We start from the raw sequence: 27,522 nt of genomic DNA, 5'->3' as shown, positions 1-27,522 counted from the left end.
CCCCCCCCCCCCCCCCCCCCCCGCCCGCAACAGGGAGGAGCAACCTGAGGGACTGCTCAGGGCGGTATAACAAAGCCCATGGACTGGGACCTGGAAATGAGGCAGGGTGTGGGGCATACAACTCAGCCCACCCTGGCTACATCCTCAGCACAGGGAGATCAGTCCCGAAAAAGTGATTTGCAACGCTTGGTTGAGAAGGGACTGGGGCGATGCCATTCTTCTCCCCACAACCACCAACGCAAGGCCTCAGGGAGGCCAGCAGACACAGTGGAGACAAGACCTGCCTACACCAAACCAGACCGATCCCCTCCAGAGAGCTGTTTTGTTGTTGTTGTAGCTGTTTTTACCTCAGCCTGGGTTTGCGTATTTATTGGTTTTGTCTGTGCATTTGTGTACCCGTGTTCCCTCTGTGGTTGTCTGTTTTCTTTTTCCAGGGCTTCCTCAAGAAACAAGCCAAACTACACATGGTGGAGAGTCCCAAATACCACTACCAGTGGAAAAAAAATAATCAAATGCTCAATAAGAGAAACGAAGAGACACCATCCAAAGAACACTTCCTGAAAAGACAGGCCCTGAACAGTCAAAAGAGACCTCTCTAATACAGCAGAACTCGCAGGGGCCGAGTGTACAACAAGCTTTTAAAATTAACAAGAGATAGAAAGCTAACCAAAATGATGAAATGGAAGAACTCTCCTCCAAAGAAACACCAGGAAGAAATGACAGCTAGAGAACTGCTCAAAACATATATAAGCAACGTAACTGAACAAGAATTTAGAATAATCATAAAATTAATCACCAGGCTTGAAAAAAGCATGGAGGACATCAGAGAAACTACAGCTACAAATAATATGGAGCTTAAAAATAGTTATGATGAATTTAAAAATGCAATAATGAGATACATAATAAACTGGAGGCATCCAATGCACAGATTGAAGAGGCAGAAATGAGAATAAGTGATTTAGAAGACAGAATTATAGAAAAGGAGGGAGTGAGAAAAAGAGATAAACTGATCCAGGAACATGAAAGAAGTTCAGCGACAATAAAATGGAACAATATCCGTATCATAGGAATTCCAGAAGAGGAAGAGAGAGGGAAAGGTGCTGAAGGAGTTCTGGAACAAATTATAGCAGAGAACTTCCCCAACCTGGGAGGGAAGTAGACGTTGAAATTCAAGAGGCACAGAGAACTCCCCTCAGATATAACTTGAATCGATCTTCTGCATGACATATCATAGTGAAACTGGCAAAATGTAAGGACAAAGAGAGAATTCTGAAAGCAGCCAGGGAGAAAAGGGCCCTTACATACAAAGGGAAACCTATCAGAGTGATGACAGACCTATCTACTGAAACTTGGCAGGCCAGAAAGGAATAGCAGGAGATCTTCAATGTGATGAACAGAAAAAATATGCAGCCAAGAATCCTCTATCCAGCAAGCTTGTCATTCAGAATAGAAGGAGAGATAAAAGTCTTTCCAAATGAACAAAAATTGAAAGAATTTGTCACCACTAAGCCAGCCCTACAAGAAATCCTGAGGGGGACTCTCTGAGGGAAAGGTTGGAAGGAATGCAAGATACCACAGACACCACCACAAGCATGAATCCCACAAAGGACACAATGACTCTAAACCCACACATTTCAATAATAACACTGAATGTAAGTGGGCTAAATGCTCCAATCAAAAGACATAGGGCAGCAGAATGGATAAAAAAAACAAAATCTATCTATTTGCTGTCTACAAGAAATGCATCTTAGACTGGAAGATACCTTCAGATTAAAAGTAAGGGGATGGAGAAATATATATCATGCTACGGAAAGTCAAAAGAAAGCTGGAGTAGCTATACTTATATCAGACAAACTGGACTTTAAATTAAAGACAATAACAAGGGATGAAGAAGGGCATTATATAATAATTACAGGGTCTATCCATCAGGAAGAACTAACAATTATAAATGTCTACTCACCTAATATGGGAGCACCTAAATATTTAAAACAATTAATCACAAACAGAAACAATCTTATAGATAAGAATGTGCTAATAGTAGGGGACTTTAATACTCCACTTACAGCAATGGATAGATCAACCAGACAGAAAATCACTAAAGAAACAATGGACTTGAATGACACACTGGACCTGATGAATTTGACAGATATATTTAGAACTCTACATCCTGAGGCCAAGGAATTCACTTTCTTCTCAAGTGTGAATGGCACATTCTCCAAGATAGATCACATACTAGGACATAAAGCAGCCCTCAATAAATATAAAAGAATTGAGATCATACCATGCATACTTTCAGATCATAATGCTTTGAAACTTGAAGTCAATCACAAGAAGAAGTCTGGAAAACCTCCAAAAACATGGAGGTTAAAGAACACCCTACTAAAGAATGAATGGGCCAATCAGGCAATTAATTAATTAATTAATCAGGATGAAATTTAAAAAATATGGAAACAAATGAAAATAAAAATACAAGAATCCAAACTCTATGGGATGTGGCAAAGGCAGTCCTAAGAGGAAATTACATTGCACTCCAGGCCTATTTCAAGAAATTAGAAAAAGCTCAAGTGCAAAATCTAACAGCTCACCTAAAGGAACTAGAGGCAGAGCAACAAGAGCACCCCAAACCCAGTAGAAGAAGAGAAATAGTAAAAATTAGAGCAGAAATAAACAACATAGAGACCAAAGAAACAATTGAACAGATCAATGAAACCAAGAGTTGGTTTTTTGAAAAAATAAACAAAATTGACAAACCTCTAGCCAGGCTTATCAAAAAGAAAAGAGAGAGCACCCAAACAGACAAAACAATGAATGAAAATTGACTTATTACAACCAACCCCTCAGAAATACAAGCAATTATCAGGGAATACTATGAAAAATTATATGCCAACAAATTGGACAACTTAGAAGAAATGGACAAATTTCTAAACACACACTCACTACCAAAGTTCACACAGGAAGAGATAGAACATCTGAACAGACCCATAACGAGTGAAGAAATCAAATCAGTTATCAAAAATCTCCCAACAAATAAGAGCCCTGGACCTGATGGGTTCCCTGGGGAATTCTACCAGACATTTAAAACAGAATACCAATTCTTCTCAAGCTATTCCAAAAAATAGAAATCGAAGGAAAACTTTCAGACTCATTTTATGAAGCCAGCATCTCTCTGATTCCCAAGCCAGACAGAGATCCAGCAAAAAAAGAGAACTACAGGCCAATATCCTTGATGAATATGGATGCAAAAATCCTCAACATGATACTTGCAAATCGAATCCAAAAGCACATAAAAAGAATTATCCACCAAGATCAAGTGGGATTCATTCCTGGGTTACAGGGCTGGTTCAATATCCGCAAATCAGTGTGATACATCACATCAAAAAAAGAAAAGATAAAAACCATATGATCTTGTCGATAGATGCAGAAAAGGCATCTGACAAAATACAGCATCCCTTCTTAATAAAGACTCTAGAGAAAGTCGGGATAGAAGGAACCTACTTAAACATCATAAAAGTCATCTATGAGAAGCCTTCGGCGAACATCATCCTCAACGGGGAAAAACTGAGAGCTTTCCTCCTGAGATCAGGAACATGACAGGGATGTCCACTGTCACCACTGCTGTTTAACATAGTGCTGGAAGTCGTAGCATCAGCCATAAGACAACAAAAGGAAATAAAAGGCATCAGAATTGGTAAAGAAGAAGTCAAACTTTCACTTTTCACAGACGACATCATACTCTACACAGAAAACCCGAAAGACTCCACCAGAAGCCCACTAGAACTGATCCAAGAATTCAGCCAAGTTGCAGGGTACAAAATCAACATACAGACATCGGTTGCATTTTTATACACCAATAATGAAGCAACAGAAAGAGAAATCAAGAAACTGATCCCATTCACAATTGCACAAAAAAACCATAAAGTACCTAGGAATAAACCTAACCAAGGATACAAGAGATCTGTATGATGAAAATTATAGAAAACTTATGAAGGAAATTAAGAAGACATAAAAAAAATGGAAAAACATTCCATGCTCATGGATTGGAAGAATAAATATAGTTAAAATGTCATTACTACCCAAAGCAATCTACACATTCAATGCAATTCCAATCAAAATTGCACCAGCATACTTCTCAAAACTAGAATGAACTCTCCTAAAATTTGTATGGAACCACAAAAGACCCCGAATAGCCAAAGTAAAATTGAAGAAGAAAGCCAAAATGGGAGGCATCACCATCCCAGACTTTAGCCTCTACTACAAAGCTGTCATCATCAAGGCAGTATGGTACTGGCACAAAAACAGACACACAGACAAATGTAATAGAATTGAGAACTCAGAATTGGACCCAAAAGTATACAGCCAACTAATCTTTGACAAAGAGTATCCAATGGAAAAAAGACAGCCTCTTTAACAGATGGTGCTGGGAGAACTGGACAGCAACATGCCAAAGAATGAAAGTATATCAATCTCTCACACCATACACAAAAATAAACTCAAAATGGATAAACGACCTGAACGTGAGACAGGAAACCATCAAAACCCTAGAGGAGAAAGCAGGAAACAAGCTCCTTGACCCCCACCACAGAAATTTCTTACTTGACACATCCTCAAAAGCAAAAGAATCAAGAGCAAAAATAAACTATTGGAACCTCATCAAGATTAAAAGCATCTGCACAGCTAAGGAAACAATCCATAAAACTAATAGGCAACCAACGGAATGGGAAAAGATAGTTGCAAATGACATATCAGATAAAGGGTTAATATCCAAAATCTATAAGGAACTCCCCAAACTCCACACCCAAAAAACAAACAACCCAGTGAAGGAATGGGCAGAAGATATGAACAGACACTTCTCCAAGGAGGATATCCAGATGGCCAACAGACACATGAAACAATGCTCAGCATCCCTCCTCATTGGGGAAATACAAATCAAAACCACACTGATATACCACCTCACGTCAGTTAGAGTGGCTAAAATGAGCAAATCAGAAGACTCTAGATGCTGGCGAGGATGTGGAGAAACGGGCACCCTCCTACACTGTTGGTGGGAATGTAAACTGGTACAGCCCCTCTGGAAAACAGTGTGAAGGTTCCTCAGGAAATTAACAATAGAACTCCCCTATGACCCAGCAATAGCACTGCTAGGAATTTACCCAAGCGATATAGGAGTGCTGATGCATCGGAGCACATGTACCCCAATGTTCATAGCAGCAGTCTCAACAATAGCCAAAACAATGGAAAGAGCCTAAGGGTCCATCAACGGACGAACAGATCAAGAAGATGTGGTTTATCTATACGATGGAATACTACATGGCAATGAGAAAGAATGAAATCTGGCCTTGTGTAGCAACAGGGATGGACCTTGAGGGTGTTATGCTGAGCGAAATAAGTCAGGCAGAGAAGGACAAATAACATATGTTTGCACGTATAGGAAGATTAGGAGGAACTTAACAGAGGACCAAGGGGGGAAATAGTGGGGGAGAGGGAGAGAGGCAAACCATGAGAGACTCTTGAATGCTGAGAACAAACTGAGGACTGAAGGGTGGGTGGGGGGAGGGGGGAGATGGGCATGGAGGAGGGCACTTGTGGGGATGAGCACTGGGTGTTATATGGAAACCAACTTGACAATAAACTATTTGTAAAAAAAAAAAAAAAATCAGATGCCTAAATGACTGAGCCACCCAGGTGCCAAGCCACGTGAATTTTATTCACAAATGAAAAACAATGCAGAAAGATCAATTTGCTTACATTTTCCTAAATGACAACTCTATTCTAGGCCAATGACAAGTGCAACTTCAGGGTCTGCTACCTATTTAGATTCAAAGCCAAGAGCAAACACCAATGGTCACTTCTGAATCCACTGTAAGCTATGGACTAGAGTGAACATTACATGCCACATCTCTTTCACTCTCTGCCTACTGAAAAAACAGCACTGCCGTTTGCTGACCTGTCAGCTCAGGGATAGACCCGACTGATCAAAAGATAACCCCACGTGACTGATTCAGGAATGGGCATAGGACCCAATTCTGGACTCTGAAAAACCAGAGGAGGTTGCTAGAGTTACTTGATCGATACAAAAAAGGCAAATCCAGACACTACCAGCGCTATCAGAATTTTATTTGCAAATGGAAAAATGCAAGTAATACCTTCAGAGCGTTGTAAGGGAACAAACTGAGCCTTATGTTGAACATGAACAAGAAAGCCACCACCTATTGATATGACAGCATCCTATGATCAACGATGAAAGAGGAGACCATTGATAAAAGCTAACATAAAGGAGGGCAGAGATGAGAGACTTACAGAGAAACAGAGCCTGAACTATGCCAGCCAAACTCCCAACTCTATGGTAAATGAGTAATATTCCCTACTATTTCTTTAAAATGTTTATTTATCTTTATGTGGGGCTTGAATCCACGAACCGTGGGATCATAACCTGGGCTGAAGTCAGGCACCTAACCGACTGATCCACCCAGGCACCCCAAATACTCCTTGATAATAAAGCCGGCCAGAATCAGGTTTCTTTACTTCAGAATCCATTTGTGCTCGAGATCCCGTAATAAACTTGTATTGTTTTTGTAATCAGAAATATATATACTTAAAATATCAATGAATAAGGGAAAACAACAAATAAATAAATGTAGGCCACGCTCAATGAGGGCTTATCAGAGAAATAATAATGATACCCTCCACAATCTTTTGCTAGATATTACTACATACACCTCCTTCTCATAGTATGTGATATTTTTAATTAAAATTGAGTCTGTACGTTTTAGAAAATGTTCGTATACTCTAATTGCACAAAAAGTATAGTCAGGATGAAATACATAGGATGGAATGGGGATTAAGGGAGGGCAGGCTGCCAAGCTTCAGAGGCTTTCCCTCTCCCCCTCCCCCACCCAAGATTCCGCACCAATTCTCATCACAGTAATAAACTGAACAGTTTGAAAGCCATAACAATATGCTCGTCCTGGACAAGATGACCTCTTTAAACAGGGAAAATGTTTTACTGCACTCCACCGAAAAACCTATTTGTTATTTTCAATGTCAGAATTGTCTTAATCATTGGTTACTGCAATCTCCCCTGCCTTAGTGCTGGGTTTGTGTTTGTGTGGGTAATTAGAGCTGTTAGTTGCCATTCAGTCCAGAAGTTTTCAAGAACTAAAGTCAGACTATTAGGGGAATTTTCTCACATTCCTTCCTGACTCTATTAATGATGTGGGACTCTGGCCTGTCTTCTCAAGTCTCGGTCCCTTCTCCTGCCTCCTCACTGAACCTAGACCCATACAAGTTTCTTTTTTCTCTATTTGTATACCCAGGCTGTCGAATGTGGCAACACACACGCACACACTCAAAAAACCAATGAAGGTGAGTGCCAGGCACACCTCTGGTCTTGAAAAGCTACTGCCCCTGTCCATCTCCTAACCCTGTTCTCCAAGGCCCTACACACAAACCTAGTGGGCAGTATTCTCTTTTCTTCCACCTTTCACCTCCTCCACAGGCCAGAACTGCTTCAATGTCCTACCCTCCAGAAGCAAATGTATCTGTGTTGCCAACCACCATGATATTTTTTCCTCTTAAGTCAGACAGAAGAAGGAGCATGGCCCTCCCTGTGTAATTAATACTACATAGATAACAAGAGAGACACAATATACTGTGCCTCTCATCCTACATAAAGTTATATGTTCTATTTGTGCTCTAGATCCCATTATCTCTTCTCCTTGGCCCATTAATCCCTCTCCCCACCCCCACCCCAGTTCTATTTTTTTTTTTTAAATAAATATTTACTTTTAAGAGTGTGAGCGGGGAGGGCCAGAGGGACAGAGGATCCGAAGCAGGCTCCTCACAGACAGCACAGAGCCCGAAGTGGTACTCGAACTCACACACCATGAGATCATGACTCTGGCCAAAGTCAGACACTTAACCAACTGAGCCACCTATGTGCCCCTCCCCTCCAGCTTCTTAATTATCACTTTCCCCTCAAATTCAACTTCCTCAGACTTCAACTTCCAGAATCAGTAAGATTCACCCTTCCACCCGAAACAACTTTTTTAAAAAAGTCCAACATATATGAAAAAATTATTTTCCAGACACTGGACATTAGGCAACAAATGACAATGATGCCTGAAAGGAAATACAGGGAGTGATCCTTTGCTTGCATCCTTGAAAGCATTTCCAAGCTGCAACATAGAGAGCAGAACCCAGGTAGGGCCTGGCCAACTGCTCAACTTGAAGAGATGTAGCTGAGTCTTGAAAGACCAAGGTGAATCTACAGGACAGAGTGACAGGAAGAGAGGTACAGAGAGACACAGATCTCAGGACACTTACAGAGGATCCCACTCGCATACTCGGCAGAGTACTGGAGGGCACGAGTGCATGATGAAACTTCTGGAGGTGGAATAAAAAACCACCTGAAACCATGAAAGACAATAGTAATCTGAGCTCCCACGGAGCCAGAATGTTTGGGGACACAGACATTCAATCTAGAGCAAAACCCAATAAACAGAGAAATACCATAATTAAGTTGGACCTGAGAAGTACCACAAGTAACAAAAGTAAAAGGACAGATAGCATCATCTTATATAGAATTACTCCATAAATTTTGGTGTCCTATGAATTTGTGCAGTGGGTGTCAGAGTTGGGGGTGGGAGGGATACTATTAAGTTCCTTCCCAGTGCCAGGCACTTGAGAGGGTTCAGGAAGACACTGTCCCTGCCCTTGTGTGACATTCAGGAGTCTTCAGAACAGATTCCTCATCTCCCTCCTCTGAAATATTTCAGCTTTTTGCCAGGAGTCATCTATGAGGTCCTCTCCCTGAGTAAGCTTTACTTCATCTCTCTAACTAGTATAGAGTAGCCTGCTTTCCTTTCTTTACAGTACTTTTCACAATTTATATCATTTATTTCATATCATTTACTGTATGATTATGATTACTCATTATTTTCTCCTGTGCCCATTTAGAATATGAGCTCCTTAAGTGAAGAAACCATGTCTGTCGTCTTCACCACTGTACCTTTTGTGACAATGCAATATATAACCATTGAAGGCATCCAAACACTTACTGAGTAAAGGGAAACAAAAGCTATGACCAGGATAAGTTTTCTAATGACCGGCATTTCCCAGGCTACTTAGCTCCAAATCTTTAGATTTGGTTCTCTTAGTTAGGAAGGAGTATATGAAGTACTCACCTCTACCTGAGTAACATTGATGACCAGCACCACCACCATCAGCACTGCAAGCAGACAGCAGAAAAGCCGTAATTTGAAGAAATTGATCCACATTGTCTGGCTGTGTCTTGATCACCCATGGCCGACGCCATGCTACCTTCACTCCTCAAAACTCCATTTCTTTGTTCTTCTGAGCTGCAGATAAGCTTTGAATTTAATTTGCTTCTTTTCTGCTAGTATCATGAAGAGTTCTTTGTACAGAGAAGAGGCTGGGGTTGATTTAAGAAGCACATTTTTCTTCAAAGGACTCCTTCAAAGAGGGGAGATGAGAACACAGATTACCAATTGCAACAGCCTTGGGTGGGGTGAGAGGAAAGACATGACATTTCTTCTTCTTTAACCTTCTCAAAGGCCCAGAGTCATGAGGAGAAAGCAAAGAGTGAGAGCACAGTGAGATGTGTTTCATATCCAGACAATTTGCTCAAACCCAACCCCAGGCTTCCACATAAATACAGTGATATTTGTCCCGCAAACTATTTAGGTTTTGACTTTTTAAAAAGGCAAAGAACAATGTCTTCAAACTCTTAAAGTTAGAAAATTAAAGTAACTGTTCAACTTCTAGAGGTCTAAGTAAATAAAATCCCTTCCCTTCCCTTATAGTTGATAGTAATTGTATTTGAAGAGCGTTAGGAGGAAACCTTGTGATTTTAGGAGGAGTTCTGGGATACTGTGCAAAGCATCCTGACCTCATCTAGAAAACAGTGCTGTCCCTTTGCGTGGGTTGGCCGGAGACAGGAAACGCCCTTTGGATTTCCAGCTCGCTCAGCACAGATGTAGAACTGGTGCTCCCTGAGCTGAGTAACAGGGGACAGGGGAAGATACTTGGCCTGAAGATGCAGGAGAGAAAGCTAAGCCCAAAGATTAAGAGGACACCCAAATCCCTCATCATAAACACCAGAGGCAGAGGACTTCAGAGCCTGCCGCTCCTAAGTTCTCCCACATAAGCAATTCAAAATGCTCCTCCCCTTCTTATTTTGACATAGGTAAGCAGAATAAGTACTAGTATTTTATTTCTAGCGAGGTTTTCCATGGAGGGCAGAGTGGAGAAGGCAAGGTGAAAGGGTGCATAACTGCAGTGGGAGGATCTCAGAACACCTCGGCTGCACCAGCACTCCCCGCAGCCCGGTACCAGGCCTGGCAAGTCCCTCTGCTCCCTCACTCCTCCACCCCACCACTCCAATGCATTTCCATGCCACAGGGACCAGACAACCCTTCCTCACCTCCGCTTCATAAAAGGGTCAGGGCTAAGCCATTCTGGCATGCTCTCCATCCTCTGAATTCCCACAGCACTTTCCTCTCTTTTCACTTCTCAGTGATTTCACTTCTCTGTATTTGTAGTTCTTGTCTCCATAACAAGACTATACCAATTATGATTATATTTTTTAAAAAAAATAGGGGCACCTGAGCAGCTCAGCAGGTTAAGCGTCCAACTTCAGCTCAGGTCATGATCTCATGGTTGGTGAGTTCAAGCCCCTTGTTGGGTTGTGCTGACAGCTCAGAGCCTGGAGCCTGCCTTGGATTCTGTATGTCTCTCTCCCTCTGACCCTCCCTAGCTCAGCGCTCTGTCTCTCTCTCTCAAAAATAAATAAATATTTAAAAAAAACTGTAAACACAAACCAGAAACCATGTATCAGAGAAAAAGCAGTTTCATGATAACAATGTATCATACCTCCTTGATTCCCTCACAGTTCATCCTCCCTTATGTGTTATATGTTGATTCAACAATCCACACCACAAATAATCATGGAAGCCTGTTCTGTACCACACACCGTAGTAGGTGCCAGAAATTCCCAGGGAAAACTAACACTCATATTAGGGAAGAGGTGGTTCCCCTCCTAAATTAAATCAGAATAGATCCACCACTCCTGGCAACCTCTATAGGGATACAATGTACTGTGCAAGACTGCACTTAACCATTTGATGACCCCTCAATACCACCCCTCTCCAACACCAGGGCACCCACTCACCCCAAAGTGCCTATAAATTCTGGAAAGGAATGGCAGTGAAATAGAACAAATAACTGTCAACCAGGCACACTGCTCCTCTATAGAAACCCTTCTCGAGGAGTTGTGTGTAAAAATCATAGGTTTCTCTTATGTCCAGAGAGGGAAAAGACCAATAATGATGTTCTACAGAAATTCAGCAGCACCACCGGAAGCACAGTCTGTGTATGGAAATGCCAGCAGTTTAGAGAGAACATCAGTGTTATTCAGAGCCAGTTAGCAGCAGCACAGTGGTGGTCAGGGGTGCAGAAGGATGGCAAGGGCAGCAGACCCCAGAGCTACAGAGACTACAGGGATATAGGTAGCAACGCAAATATGCAAGAAGCCCCTCACAGCCAGGGACTTCTACTGAAAATCATTATCGGAGGGTCATGCCTAGAAAAGACCTGACTTTCCGCTATGAGCAAGTACAGCACTGAGATTTGAAGAGACTCATCTCCACATCTAAGGAGATGTGGCCTGGGGCACACTGAGACCTCTCTTTTAAAAAAAATTTTTTTAAATGTTTATTTCTGAGAAGGAGGGGGCAGGGGCAGGGAGAGAGAGGGAGACATAGAATCAGAAGCAGGCTCCAGGCTCCGAGCTGTCAGCACAGAGCCCGATGCAGGGTTTGACCCCATGAACCACGAGACCATGACCTGAGCTGAAGTCGGCCTGAGACCTCTCTTTAAAAAGACATATAATATTAGGGGTGCCTGGGTGGCTCAGTCGGCTGAGGATCTGACTTTTGATACCGGCTCAGGTCACGATCTCAAGGTCTTGAGATTGAGTCCTGTGTTGGGCTCTGTGATGACAGTGTGGACCCTGCTTAGGATTATATCTCTCCTTCTATCTCTGCCCCTCCCTTGCTCATACTCTCTCCCTATTAAAATAAATATTTTTTAAAAGATATATATTAAAATGTTGATAGGTATCATCTCTGAGCAGTTTCTGTTTTTCTCCTTCATCTTTATCTCTGTGCCTTAATTTTCCACCAGGAAATAAAAATCACAAATATAAAGAAAAAAGTAGATTTCTAAAAGTAATAATTAAAGATAAGCCATAAGGAGAAACAGAATATTAAAGCAAACATATTGAACAACTTGAAAACAATTCAAGTTAAAATGAAAATTTTCAGGGGCACCTGGGTGGCTTAGTCGGTTAAGCGTCCGACTTTCGCTTAGGTCATGATCTCGCGGTTCATGGGTTCGAGCCCCGCGTTGGGCTCTGTGCTGACTACCAGCTCAGAGCCTGGAGCCTGTTTCAGAGTCTGTGACTCCCTCTCTCTCTGACCCTCCCCTGCTCACGCTGTCTCTCTCTCTCTCCTAGAAATAAATAAATAATTAATTAATTAATAAAAAAATTTTTTAAAAAAATGAAAATTTTCAGGAGCTCCTGGGGTGCTCAGTTCCTTAAGCATCTGACTTCAGCTAAGGTCATGGTCTCATGGTTCCTGAGTTCAAGCCCTGCATCTGACAGCTCAGAGCCTGGAACCTGCTTCGGATTCTGTGTCTCCCTCTCTCTCTGCCCCTTCCTCGGCTTGTGTTCTCTCTCTCTCTTTCTCTCTCTCAAAAATAAATAAATAAACATTTAAGATAAATAAAAAATTTTAAACATTTAAAATAAACATTTAAAACATTTTTTTAGGAGTTTAAGTTTATTCTTGAAAAAAAGTCTCAGCCTCCCTGCACCGCCGGTAAAGGTTTCCCCAGGGAGCCCCGGCCCTCCAAATGGTCACTGATCTTTTCGACCGCAGCTCCAGCCAAGACGGCTCACTAGGACGCGGCTACTTGGGTGAGGGGCTCCTCCAGGCACTGCACCAGAGTCTGGGCCTTGGCCTGGAGCATCCCAAAGCCCACAGTCTCCTTGGCGTACATACACAGCAGAAGGTTGGCCATCCGTGTGATGGCTACAAGGCCCTCCATGCAGGCCATGAGGATGGATTTGAGATTGTCTTCATTAAAGGCTTGGTTCCCGTTCCGGTCGTAGGTAGCCCAGAGGTTGCTGGCGATGGCCGCAGTGACCACGTGTCTATATCCCCGCAACCAGAGTAGGCCAGGAGAGAGCCCTGGTTATTCAGCAGCAGCGTGCTCTGAACGCCCCCGGTGTTGGTCTGGCTTAACACCTGGGTCAAAGCCTTGGGACAGCAGCATGCCTGCGGCTTCCACACCCCCACTTCTGCGCCAGCCCAGGAGCCACCTCCCACGGGCCTCCACAGACTTTTTTTTTTTTTTTTACTTCAATCACTTTAGTTGAAAATCCTTAGTAATTTAACATCATGGTTCCGTTCTTGCGCTGGTAGCTGATGAAGCCTAGGGTTGCCACAAGGCTTGCTAAGGCAGCCTTGAGAGCCTGCTAAGGCATTTATTGAGACTACTTGCCAGCCAATCTAACTTCTTTATGGTCCATCACAACAACCCTAGATTGCCGTTACCTACTGGACCTCAGCCACCCCTTTCATGAGAGAATTACAAAGTGATCCCTTATATCATTAACAGTGTCAGTAACATCAATGAGATAGTTGAGTTAGTACTAAAGAGAAAATTAGGCAGTAAACCCATCCTCTAGGGAACTAATGTTCTTTTCACAAAGACATTGTATTAGAGGATAACCACACATCAGTTTCTGGCACAAACCCCTTCCTAAATACTCTGAACTGCTATCCACATTTATATAATTGTACTTGTCAGACCAAGTGTCTAGAATTTCAATTCAGAAAACGCAGACCAGGGGCGCCTGGGTGGCTTAGTCGGTTAGGCGTCCGACTTTCGCTTAGGTCATGATCTCGCGGTTCGTGGGTTCAAGCCCCGCGTCGGGCTCTGTGCTGACTGCCAGCTCAGAGCCTGGAGCCTGTTTCAGTCTGTGTCTCCCTCTCTCTCTGACCCTCCCCTGCTCACGCTGTCTCTCTCTCTCTCTCTCCTAGAAATAAATAAAAATATTTAAAAACAGGGGCGCCTGGATGGCTTAGTCTGTTGAGCGTCCGACTTTCGCTTAGGTCATGATCTCACGGTTCATGGGTTCGAGCCCCGCGTCGGGCTCTGTGCTGACTGCCAGCTCGGAGCCTGGAGCCTATTTCAGTCTGTGACTCCCTCTGTCTCTAACCCTCCCCTGCTCATGCTGCCTCTCTCTCTCTCCTAGAAATAAATAAAACATTAAAAAATTTTTTTTTTAATATTTAAAAACAAAAACAAAAAACAAAAAAGAAAACACAGACCAGGGTGCCTGGGTGGTTGAGTCGGTTGAGTGTCCTACTTAGGCTCAGATAGTGATCTCACAGTTGGTGGGTTGTGCCCTGCATCGGGCTCTATGCTGACAGCTCAGAGTCTGAAGCCTGCTTCAGATTCTGTGTCTCCTTCCCTCTCTACCCCTCCCCTGCTTGTTCTCTCTCTCTAAAAAATAAATAAGCATTAAAAAAAAAAAAAAGAAAACACAGACCCCCCCCCACATGAGACAAATGACAGATTTATAAGGAATATACCCAAATGTAAATGCTTATATATCAAACTTTCCAAGTTGCAGCTATATAACTCATAAATACACAGAACAAATGGGTGGTTGCCAGAGGTGAGGGTAATGGGGGGATGCCCAAAATAGGTGAGGCGGATGAAGAGGTACAAACTTCTGGTTACCAAATAAGTAAGTTATGGGGATGCAAACATAGCACAGGTAATATAGTGAATAATTTTGTAATAACTTTGTATGGTGACAGGTGGTAACGATGCTGGTCATGCTGATCATTTCATAATGTACAGCAATGTCAAATCACTGTGATGTACACCTGAAACTAATATTGTTATGTCAACTATACTTCAATAAATAAATGACAAAGAGCAGCTGTATTTCATAGGATATAGAGTAAGACCTTGAAATTTAACAGGCCAGGATCTAGAGAAAGAACTGGAGACCTATCCACGACCATGACAATGATGGACCACCAAACAAGGTCAACCCTTGGACAAAGATGAAGCATAGCAGGTCTACAGACTTGGTTCCTCTGATTCTCTTTCTCTTTCATGTTCCCTCATTTCACACGCCCAAAGTGCTGACTCACCTAGGACTTCCCTTGCCCTTCCTCCAAAGCAGCACCCCATGCTTTCATGGAGGGGAGGGGTTGAGAAGTAAACAAATCAGTTAAATAAGTCACAGAGTGTTAAGTGCTATAAGAAAAAATAGAGCACATTGATAGGTTGTGTCCTTTAACCTTGCATGCCCATGAATATCATCCTGTAGGCTTTTAACAACACCAATGTCTAGACTAGACTCAACTAACTGAATCAGAATCTGTGGGAGCAGAGCCCAGAAAACAGATTTTTTAAAAAGGTCTCCAAATATTATAATATTTTAATCATACTATATAGCCAAGTAGGGGAACCACTAGTATGTGGTCTCCAGGGGTGTTACTTGTATCACCCGGTCAGGGATGGCCTTTCCAAAATGATCTCTGAAATGCAACTTACACTGTCCCCTCGGGACAATCCGAATCCAGGGCAATAGGGACAGCCAACCTCACTTCAGTTTCCTTTCTCAGTAACAAATAACAGCACTGTATCAGGCAAGGGATTGTGAAGGAGAGAAGAAACTAAGCACAGTCAAAGGAAAGCAGAACCCAAACATTATGCAGGAATAATAATGTGTTGCTGCCTCCAGTGCATGGAATCAGACAATTAATGATAAGGGTCTGGGAGTTCCGCCAGCTTCAAGCACACCCTGATGTTCCAAATGATAACCACAGTGAGGAGGAAGAAGGCCCATTGAGCAGTGTGCTTCTTCATCTTTAGGAAATATGGCAACAATCCTCCTTTAGAGTAAATAATGAAAAGAAAGGAAAATTTTACAGACAATCACGCACAAAATTCATATAAATCCTGACTGAGAATGCCTCTTACCACCACCCTAGTGGCCTTTGATCAAGCAGAAATGGGTGACAGGCCAGGGTTTCCACATCACACCTTGCAAAGTCACACTCTTCTCTCCCCATACGACCTGAATCTGGTGTCCCAAAGCGTCAGCTCAGTAATGCCAGAAGAGTCCAAAGTGTGAGAGCATCGCCAGGCAAGTGGCAGCTGGGGCCCGCAGCAGAAATGAGACCGGAGATTGGGGCTGAGGAGGAATGCGTCGCCAAACGCACCGCACCGGGTTAGGGAGGCGTCTTTGGCAGCCGCACCTGCTCGCGCTGCAGCAAGTCCAGAAAACTGAGGACAGAGATGCTCGTGCCAGCCCCGCCCCTCCCTACCGAGACCTGCAGCGGCGGCAACTCAGGTCCGAGGCTGCCAGGGACTGCAGTTCTGCCCCCTCCAAGGGCCTGAGCCTCCCCTTTCTGGCTCCAGCGCCCCCAGCCGTGATCCCCGAGTCTGGGCTCCTCGGCACCAGGCCGGGGGCTTAGGGGCTGGCGCGCACGGCGTAAGGGGCTTCACGGACGAGAGGCGCACGCGAGGAGCCAGGCAATGGGTCGCTTGAGCGGCAAGGTTCCAGCCGGCGCCCCGTGAAATCCGCAGTCCCGCACTCACCTCCAGGCCCTGCTGCTCTCCTGGCGCTCTCCGGCCGCCTGGCATCGGGACGCCCAGATCTGTAGCCACTGCGCCAGACCGCCTGGCCCCTGCTTCCTGGCCCCGCTACGTCGCCTCACCCCCAACTCCCGGCTACGATTGGTCGAACTCCGGGAGGGGCGGGCCGAGGACGCTGACTGACAGCCGCGTGCGGAGCGCGAACCTCTGAGCTGGGAGGCGAGGAAGCTTTGGGATCCTGGCTCCTGCGCAAAAGGGGTCGCCTGGCTGTACCGCTGTGGCCTGAGCTCTCGGGACCGGCTCCTCTGGCATTCGAACAGAATAGTTTCCTAGGGATACTCGGTTTCAAGGCTTTTTTTTTTTGTCAGCGAAAGTGACCAAACCGGAGAAGCCCCTACTTGGGCCATCTTTCCTGTCGGTGGCGAAATTTATTTGTTTCCTCTACCAGAAAACACTATTGGCCAAGCACCAGCACCGAGACGGCAGGTCCTTGAGCCTTTACCTGCTTGCAGTGAGTCGACTTATTATATTTGCCCTTTAAACAACCCCGTTCCTATTACTCTCCCTTTCTATGGCATAGGACTTCGGACAAAAATGCCTGCATGCGTCCTCCCCCCCCGCCTAGTTCTGGGTTATCCTATTTTGGACATTCTTCTAAGCGGCAAAATGTGCACAGCTGTGCGACATTCAGAAACTGAGAGGAGTCCTTGGAAGACAGACAGAAGGCCTGCTCAGAAAGCTGGAAGGGATTGCGGCCTGCCCTGTGTTCTTCAGTGCACACGGGAGTTGGAATTTATCCGAGCAAAATGCAGACTCTAAAAATAGACCTACCCCCAGACTATTATCTCAAGGTTGAAGAAGAATTAATATAAACTGCAACTACCGCTAATTATTTTTACATTTACTGACCACAATGGACTCTACGTGCTCATTCAAATGTTTTCATGGCAAGACTACATGCATGGGTGCCTAGACCTCTAAATGGAATACAAGGATGTTCTACACAGGGCAGTCTCTTCTGCAGTATCCATTTCATTCTCCTTCCTGGAGAAATTCAGCCTTCCAGGGCCTACTCATAAAAGGTGGCTTCCGATGGATGCCTCAGTGCGGGATGAAGAGCCCCATAAGACAAACTTATGCTCTAAGTCTTATCTCCAGACACCCCATCAGCTAATCTTTCACAATTAGGCTGCATGGCAAGTGGCAAATACTTGAAGAGGATATTCTGACTTCTAGGTCATGGTTTTGGATCACATTAGTGATTCCTGATAACCCTATTCTCACACAGGTACTCATAACCCTGAGGCATTTGATTTACTATATACATATTATATATATAATGTATGTATATTATATATTATATTATTGTATAGCCACAAACAAGAATGCCTAGGACCAGAGAGGCCTGCCTATCACTGCTAAATTCGTTCAAATAACTCTGACTACAAAGTCACCACACTCCCAGTGAAAAATACTATCATACAGAAAATATGTGATTTGGATCCCAGCCTAACTGGGTCTGACATATAGCTTTGCCTCTTAAGAGCAGTGCCACGCTAGGCAAAGTACTTAACTCCTCTGGGCTCAGTTCCTTAACTGTAAATTAGGGGCAACACTACCTGCATTTAGGAATAAATGAAATGACAAATGAAAAGTCCTCTAGCACAGTGTCCCAAAACTTTTCCTCTGAAATCCCTTACCTCAGGTTATGACATGGCATAAGGAATTTCTGAATGCTACATTTATGATCATCTAACTTTGAGAACTGGGGGAAAAATGAGAACATAAGGTTTGTATGATGACATACAAACCAAAGAAACTGTTCACTTCCAACCTATCTGCATAAAAGTTTAGATGCTAATGTTACTAAACTTTATTTCTCTAAGAAAAACAAAGCATGGCTCTTTTAACGTTAGATAAGCAAAAAAGCAAACTAAGCCTGTTTCTGATGCGGCTAACTTGGTGGATATTTACCAGCCATCTGGCTCCATCTCTGATGGCAGAAGCTTGGGGCACAAGCACTTGTGAGCCCATATCAGTTCTTTTTTTTTTTTTTTTTTTCCTGCGAGAGAGACAGTGTGAGCAGGGGAGGGTCAGAGAGAGTGGGTGACATAGAATCTGAAGCAGGCTCCAGGCTCTGAGCTAGCTGTCAGCAGAGCCCGACGTGGGGCCTGAACCCACAAACTGTGAGATCATGACCTGAGTCAAAGTTGGATGCTTAACCGACTGAGCCACCCAGGTGCCCCGAGCCCATATCAGTTCTTGTTTCAGTTCTTTTGCTTCTTTAACCCTTTAAACACGTTACTAAAATTTAGGTCTCCAAACTTCTCAAACCATTGTTCAAAATAAGTGATGACTGTCATATTAGGTACCAACCATCCTATCCCCAAAACACCATGAACCACAGGAAAATGCTGCCAAGGGTAGGAGACTAGAAGGAAGAGGTATTTTGTGCCTGTTTAGTCTGTTCAGGCTGCCATAATAAAATACCATAGACTAGATGGCTTGAACAACAGACATTTATTTTCTCACTTCCTGGAAGCTAGAAGTCCCAGATCAAGGTGCTAGTTGATTTGGGTCCTGGTGAGAGCTCTCTCCTTGGCTTGTAGATAAACACCTTTCTATGTCTCCCTTTTTTTTTTTTTTCCTTCAGGAACTGTGTGTGCTATTTCATAGGTGGAGGGGCTAGGACTCAGGCACGTGGAGGCCTCAGGAGCTCTGCTGAACAGTGCGGACCTTCTCCTGCTGCTTCCATACCCTGTCTTTGAATTCTTCTAGCTCTCAATGCTGGTCCTCCTTCATAGGTAGCCTCAGCTCCCTCTTGTGCTGTGTGACATAGTCCTCAAACCACTCAGCCTGACAGGCAATCCAGAAAAGAGTCACAGGGAAGTGAGGTACAGTGTCGTCTGAAGCACTTCTACTTTCACCTCCATCTGGTTTCTCCATTCTCCTCCTCTTATAAGGACACCAGTCTCATTGGATTAGTGCCCTACCATTATGACTTCATTTAACCTTAATTGCCTCTTGCTGGGAAAGGCAGTCTTATGCATGCAGTCTTTCATACATATGGCCTTGGCCTGGAACACTTCCTTACCAAGAGATGGAGTCCTCACAACTTGTGTTGGATGTTTTGCCTGTGTGGGACTTTATGTATTCGTTTTGCTTAAGACACCTGAGAGCTCCTTAGCTCCTTCCACCATGTGATGATACACAAAGAAGGTGGTCATCTATGAATCAGAAAGTTATCCTCATCATGGGGCGCCTGGGTGGCCTAGTCGGTTAAGCGTCCAACTTTCGCTCAGGTCATGATCTCGCGGTTAGTGGGTTCGAGCCCCGCGTCGGGCTCTGTGCTGACTGCCAGCTCAGAGCCTGGAGCCTGTTTCAGTCTGTGACTCCCTCTCTCTCTGACCCTCCCCTGCTCACGCTGTCTCTCTCTCTCTCCTAGAAATAAATAAAACATTTAAAAAAAAAAAAAAAAAAGAAAGTTATCCTCATCAGACACTGAATCTGTTGGTACCTTGATCTTGGACTTCCTAGCCTAGAACTGTGTGAAATAAATTTATGTTGTTTATAAGCCACTCAGTCCATGGTATTCTGTTATAGTAGCCTAAATGGACTGACATTTATACTATCCACTCAAAACAATTTTCCAAAATTCTTAGGTCATCTCCCTTTTCCTGTCCCTTCAGTGAATTTATGTTGTCATACTCCACACTCCATCCCAAGATCCCCTGACATTCTACTTGAAATTTTGGGGGTAAAATTTACAGGTAATAAAACTTCAGTCTTTGGGTACTATTCTATGAGTTTTGAAGGTCAGTATGTGATGATAAAGGAGTCAATTCATCAAAAAGATCTAACAATTATAAATATTTATGCATCCAACATCAGATATGTTACATAAATATATAAAGCAAATACTATCAGAACTAAAAGGAGAAACAGAGAGCAATTCAATAATAGTTGGGGACTTTAAATAATTTTTTTTTTATTTTTATTTATTTCTAGGAGAGAGAGAGAGAGACAGCGTGAGCAGGGGAGGGTCAGAGAGAGAGGGAGATACAGACTCTGAAATAGGCTCCAGGCTCTGAGCTGGCAGTCAGCACAGAGCCCGATGCGGGGCTCAAACCCATGAACCTCGAGATCATGACCTAAGCGAAAGTCGGACGCCCAACCGACTAAGCCACCCAGGCGCCTCAGTTGGGGACTTTAATATTCCATTCTCAACAATGGATAAATTATCCAGACAGAGAATCCGTAAGGAAACAGCAGATTTGGACAATAGTAAACACCAAATAGATCTAATAAACAGATACAGAACATTACATCCAAAGGCAGCAGAACACATTCTTTTCAAGGGCACATGGAACATTTTGTAGGGTAGATCATGTTAGGTCACAAAACGTGTCTCAACAAATTAAATAAGATAGAAATTATACCAAATTGTAGAAACTAATTTGACAATAAACTATTTGTAAAAAAAAAAAAAAAAAAAAAAAAAAAAAAAAAAAAAAAAAAAAACATTAAAAATTTGTAAGGAAAAAAAAAAAAGAAATTATACCAAATATGTTTGCCAACCACAGTGAAATAAAATGAGAAATCAATAACAGAAAGAAAACTGTAAAATTCACAAATACACAGAAATTAAACATATTCCTAAACATCTAATGAGTCAAAGTAGAAATTAAAAGGATATAAAAAAATATCAAGACAAATGAAAATTGAAAGATGAAATATCAAAACTTGAGATGCAGCAAAAGCAGTTCTCAGAATTGTGTCAACTATTTCAAGTTTAAATTTTTTAAATTTAATAATAAAAAATAAAAAGAGCATCAGTGCAGAAGGATCTATACTCCAAGGAACAGAATAAAGGAGTAAAAGGGTAGGACAGGGAGGGAATGATAACTGGTAAATGATCAGACTTGTTAAATTATTTGGGGAAAGCTTCTTAAATGTGTACAGCAATCTAGTGGAGCATCTAGAAAAAATAAGAGTGGGTATATGTTCATGGGACTGAAAAAAATAAGGCAGTTTTTAATTCTAAGAAATTTGTTTAAAAATACAAGAAAGGAATTCTCACCACTGTTACTCAAAGTAGCTTTGGAAGTCCTAGCCTCAGCAATCAGACAACCCAAAGAAACAAAAGACATCCAAATCAGCAAGGAGGCAGTCAAACTATCACTCTTTGCAGATGACATGATATTCAATGTGGAAAACCCAAAAGACTACATCAAAAAACTGCTAGAACTGATGCATGAATTCAGCAAAGTTGTAGGATATAAAATCAATGCACAGAAATTGGTTGCATTTCTATACACTAATAATGAAGTAGCAGAAAGAGAAATCAAGGAATCAATCCCATTTACAAATGCAGCAAAAAGCATAAGATACCTAACCAAAGAGGTGAAAAATCTATACACTGAAATCTATAGACAACTTAAGAAAGAATTGAAGACACAAAAATAAAATGGAAAAAGTCCATCCTCATGGATTATAAGAACAAATATTGTTAAAATGTCCATACTACCCAAAGCAATCTACATATTCAATGCAATTCCTATCAAAATAATACCAGCATTCTTCACAGAGCTGGAACAAACAATCCTAAAATTTGCATGAAACCAGAAAGACCCCGAAGAGCCAAAGCAATCCTGAAATAGAAAACCAAAGCTGGAGCATCACACTTCAGACTTAAAGCTGTAATCATGAAGACAGTTTGGTACTGGCACAAAAACAGACAGAAAGATCAATGGACCAGAATAGAGAACCCAGAAATGGACCCACAAATGTATGGCCAACTAATCTTTGGCAAAGCAGGAAAGAATATCCAATGGAAAAAAGTCTCTTCAGCAAATGGTGTTGGGAAAACTGGGCAGTGACATGCAAGAGAATGAACGTGGACCACTTCCTTACACCATACACAAAAATAAACCCAAAATGGATGAAAGATATAAACAAAAGACAGGAAGCCTTCAAAATCCTAGAGGAGAAAACAGGTAACAACCTCTTTGACTTCAGCCATAGCAACTTTTTACTTTACGTGTCTTCAGAGGCAAGGGAAACAAAAGCAAAAATGAACTATTGGGACCTCATCAAGATAAAAACCTTCTGGACAGTAAAGGAAATAATCAGCAAAACTAAAAGGCAACCGATGGAATGGGAGGAGATATTTGCGAATGACATATCACATAAAGGGTTAGTATCCAAAATCTATAAAGAACTTATCAAACTCAACAGCCAAAAAAACAAATAATCCAGTGAAGAAATGGGCAGAGGACATGAATGACACTTTTCTAAAGACATCCAGATGGCTAACAAACACATGAAAAAATACTCATCATCACTCATCATCAGGGAAATTCAAATTAAAACCACAATGAGATACTACCTCACTCCTGTCAGAATGGCTAAAATTAACATCTCAGGCAACAACAGATGTTGGTGAAGATGTGGAGAAAGAAGAACCCTTTTGCACTGCTGGTGGGAAAGCAAACTGGTGCAGCCACTCTGGATAACAGTATGGAGGTTCCTCAAAAAATTAAAATTAGAACTACCTTCCAACACAGCAATGGCACTGCTAAATATTTATCCAAAAGATACAGGAGTGTTATTTCGAAGGGGCACATGCTCTCCAATGTTTATAACAGCACTATCAACAATAGCCAAAGTACGGAAAGAGCCCAAATGTCCATCAAGTGATGAATGGATAAAGAAGATGTAGTATATATACAATGGAGTATTACTCGGCAATCAAAAAAGAATGAAATCTTGCCATTTGCAACAACATGGATGGAACTAGAGTGTATTATGCTAAACGAAATTAGAGAAAGACAAGTATCATATGACTTCACTCATATGAGGAATTTAAGATACAAACAGATGAACATAAGGGAAGGGAAGCAAAAATAATACAAAAGCAGAGAGGGAGACAAACCATAAGAGACTCTTAAATACAGAGAACAAACTGAGGGTTGCTGGAGGGGTATTGGGTGGCAGGAGGGCTAAATGGGCAAGGGGTATTAAGGAGGACACTTGTTGGGATGAGTACTGGGTATTATATATAAGTGATGAATCACTAAATTCTATTCTATTCTATTCTATTCTATTCTATTCTATTCTATTCTATTCTATTCACTATTACACTGTATGTTAACTAACTTGGATGTAAAATTTAATAATAATAAATAATAAATAAATGAATAAAGGGGGGAAAGTCACATTGAAAAAATAAAAAATAAGAAACAAAGGGGCGCCTGGGTGGCTTAGTCGGTTAAGCATCCGACTTTCGCTTAGGTCATGATCTCGCAGTTCGTGGGTTCGAGCCCCACGTCAGGCTCTATGCTGACTGCCAGCTCAGAGCCTGGAGCCTGTTTCTGAGTCTGTGTCTCCCTCTCTCTCTGACCTTCCCTTGCTCACGCTGTCTCTCTCTCTCCTAGAAATAAATAAAAATATTAAAAAAAAATAAACAAAATGTGATCATAGTATAATAGTAGCCTATACATTATTTACTTACATAATAATAATATAAAAACTGAATTCTGACTTTACTAAAATTATGGACATTATTCAAAGGAAAAGAAGAAATGTGGAGGGCAGTATAGAGCCAGGTCCTTAATTATCATAAAAGGAAGTCAGTAGAGAATGTCTAAAACTTAGGCATCAAGTGAAAACAGCATACTGAAGTTAATACCAGAAGAGATAGCTCAGGGGTAGGGAGAGAAGGACAGGGCAGAAGACTGCCATATTTTATTATTTAATAACTATGTGCATGTACTATATTGTATTGACAATATTTTTTAAAGTAAGAGTAAATATTTTTAAGTTGATGAAACAAAATAAAATTTGGTGGTTTTTAAAAAATAAAAAAAGCAGCTCTCAAAGGGAAATTTGCAGTGATAAATGCATATACATCAGGAAAAAAGAGAGATCTCAAATAAACAGCCTAACTTTACACCTCAAGAAATTAGATAAAGAACAAACTAAACTCAAAGCTAACCAAAGAAGGAAATAATAAAGATTAGAACATATATAAATGAAATAGAGAACAGGATAAGAATAGAAAAGATTAATAAACTAAGAGCTGGCTCTTTGAAAAGATAAACAAAACTGACAAACCATTGGCTATACTAACCAAGAAAAAAGATAGAGGGCCAGGGGAGCCTGGGTAGCTCAGTTGGTTGAGCATCCACCTCGCGATTTCAGCTCAGGTGGATTCCAAAGTCTTGGGGTTGAGCCCCACATTGGGCTACACCCAGAGCATGGAGTCTGCTTGAGATTGTCTCACCCCCTTTCTCTTTGCCTCTTCCCCACTCTCATGCTCTCTCTCACAAAAATAGTAAACATCTAAAAAAAAAGATGGCACAAATAAATAAAATTATAAATGGAACGAAAGATACAACTGATACCACACAGAGGATCGTGAGACAATTATAAACAATTATACACCAACAAATTAGACAACCTAGAAGAAATAGAGAAATTCTTAGGAACATATAACCTACCAAGAGTAAATAAGAAAGAAATCTGAACAGACCAATAATGAGTAAGGAGATTAAATCAGTAATCAAAAATTTTCCAACAAAGAAACGCCCAGGACCAGATGGTTTCACTGATGAATTCTATCAAATATTGAAAGAATTAATGGCAATCTTTTCAAACTCTTCTCAAAAGATCAAAGAGGTGGAAAAACTCCCCAACTGATTTTATAAAGCCTGCATTACATTGATACCAAAGCCACACACTATAAGAAAGACAGGCCAATATTCCTGACGAATATAATTCACATTTCCTCAACATAATACTAGCAAACCAAATTCAAAAGTACAGTAAAGGGATCATATACCATGCAAGGATGGTTCAACATACACAAATCAATAAATGTGATGCACTGCACTAATAGAAAGATGAAAGTGATAAGATCATCTCAACAGATGGAGAAAAAGCATTTAACAAAATCTGCATCCATTTATGATAAAAATTCTCAATAGATGGACATCAACATAACAAAGGCCACATATGATATCAGAAGCCCCATACTCAATAGTGAAAAGCTGAAAGCTTTTCCAATAAGATCAGGAACAAGGGTGCCCACTCTCACCATTCCTATTTAACATAACACTGGAAGTCCTAGCCAGTGCAATCAGGCAGGAAAAAAAAATAAAAACCGACCAAATCAAGAAGTAAAATTGTCTCTGTTTACAGATGAAATCCTACAAAGCCTATCAAAAAAAATTGTCAGAACAATTCAACAAATTCAGTCAAGCGCAGGATACAAAACTAGCATACAAAAATAAGTTGTTTTTCAAAAAAAGTTGATTTTCTAAAACTAAGAACAAACTACCTGAAAAAGAAATAAAGAAAATAATTCCATTCACAATAGCATCAAAAACAATAAAATACTTAGGAATAAATTTAGCCGAGGATGGAAAGGATCTTTACACTGAAAACTAAAAGTCACTGATGAAAGAAATTGAGGAAGATACAAATAAATAGAGAGGGATCTTGTGTTCATGGGTTGTAAGAATTAACATTGTTAAAATGCTTATACTATTCAGAACCATCTATAGATTGAATGCAATTCCTATCAAGATTTCGAGGGCATTTTTGTTTTTATAGAAAGAGAAAATGTGTTCCTAAGGTTCATTTAAAACCACAACAGACCCCAAATAGCCAAAGCTGAAAAAGACCAACAAAGCGGGAGGCATCACATTTCCAGATTTCAAACTATATTACAAAGCTATAGTAACCAAAACAGTATGATTTTTGGTTTTGGCATAAAAACAAACACATAGACCAATAGAATAGTCAAGAGCTCAGAAATAAACCCATGCAAAGATGGTCAACTAATATTCAACAAAGAGCAAAGAATACCCAATAGAGAAAGGACAGTCTCTTCAATAGATGGTGCCAGGAAAACTGAATATTCATATGCCAAAGAATGAAACTGGAACTCCAAATTACACCACTCTCAAAAATTAACTGCAAATGGATTAGACTTAGACATAAGAAGGATACCATAAAACTCTTTGAAAGTTGCTAAGAGAATAGATCTTAAAAGTTCTCAATAGACACACATACAATTGTAAAACTAGGTGAGGTGATGGATATTAAGTGACCTTAGCTGGTAAACATTTTATAATATATACATATATCAAGTCATCATGCCATATATCTTAAATTCACACAATATGTCAACACTTTTCAATAAGGCTGGAAAAACTTTTAAATTGAAAAAAAATTGCAGTAAATACATACAATGGAATACTACTCAGTAGTAAAATGGAATGAACTATCAGCTAATTCCCAAATAATCATGTCAAGTAAAAGAAATAAAAAATAAGAGAGTTTGTGAAGGAAACAAAGAATCTTTCAACAGTGGTGAATATGTTCATTATCTTGATTGTTGTGAAGGTTTTATGGGTATGTATAAGTATCAAAATTTACTAAATTGCCTACTTTATTTTTTAAGTAGGCTTTATGCCCAACATGGGTCTTGAACTCGTAACCCTGAGATCAAGAGTTGCTTGCTCTCCCAACTGAGCCAGCCAGGTACCCCTCAAACCGTCCACTTTAAATACATGCAGTTCACTCTATGTTATTTATATCTCAATTAAATTTTTAAAGTATATATGTAATGTTTTATGATTCCCTGCCCTAACCAACTTTTTGATTATCCAACTGTATTGGTCTGCTCAGGCTGCCATAAAAAATTACCATTGATTGAGTGGCTTAAACAATAGAAATTTATTTTCTCATATTTCTGGAGGCTGGAAGTTCAAGATCTAGGTCTCAGCAGATTGGTCTCTTGAGCTCTCT

At 41.3% G+C, this 27,522-nt stretch overlaps 1 protein-coding gene and 1 pseudogene across 2 annotated transcripts in view; both read right to left on the bottom strand.

The window, feature by feature from the left end:
- Window positions 1-16,785, bottom strand: part of NXPE3 (neurexophilin and PC-esterase domain family member 3) — a 45,954-nt gene extending 29,169 nt beyond the window's left edge. Inside the window, exons 1-2 of one of the 2 annotated variants that reach the window (XM_039222266.1) lie at window positions 16,711-16,785; window positions 9,183-9,471 (exon numbers count right to left, since the gene is read on the bottom strand). In XM_039222266.1, the coding sequence (XP_039078197.1) occupies window positions 9,183-9,275 (93 nt within the window). In that variant the 5' untranslated portion in view covers window positions 9,276-9,471; window positions 16,711-16,785. Of the gene's footprint in view, window positions 1-8,322; window positions 8,351-9,182; window positions 9,472-16,710 lie in introns of those variants that run through there. The other variant, XM_039222267.1, reaches the window with a different exon arrangement.
- Window positions 12,972-15,975, bottom strand: LOC120224045 (annotated as a pseudogene).
- Window positions 16,786-27,522: the final 10,737 nt, after the last annotated feature.

Source organism: Hyaena hyaena, unplaced genomic scaffold (assembly GCF_003009895.1).
Source record: "Hyaena hyaena isolate Hyena2069 unplaced genomic scaffold, ASM300989v1 scaffold_1095, whole genome shotgun sequence".
In the NCBI taxonomy this organism is placed as follows: domain Eukaryota; kingdom Metazoa; phylum Chordata; class Mammalia; order Carnivora; family Hyaenidae; genus Hyaena; species Hyaena hyaena.
This window is presented reverse-complemented; position numbering and strand designations above follow the sequence as displayed.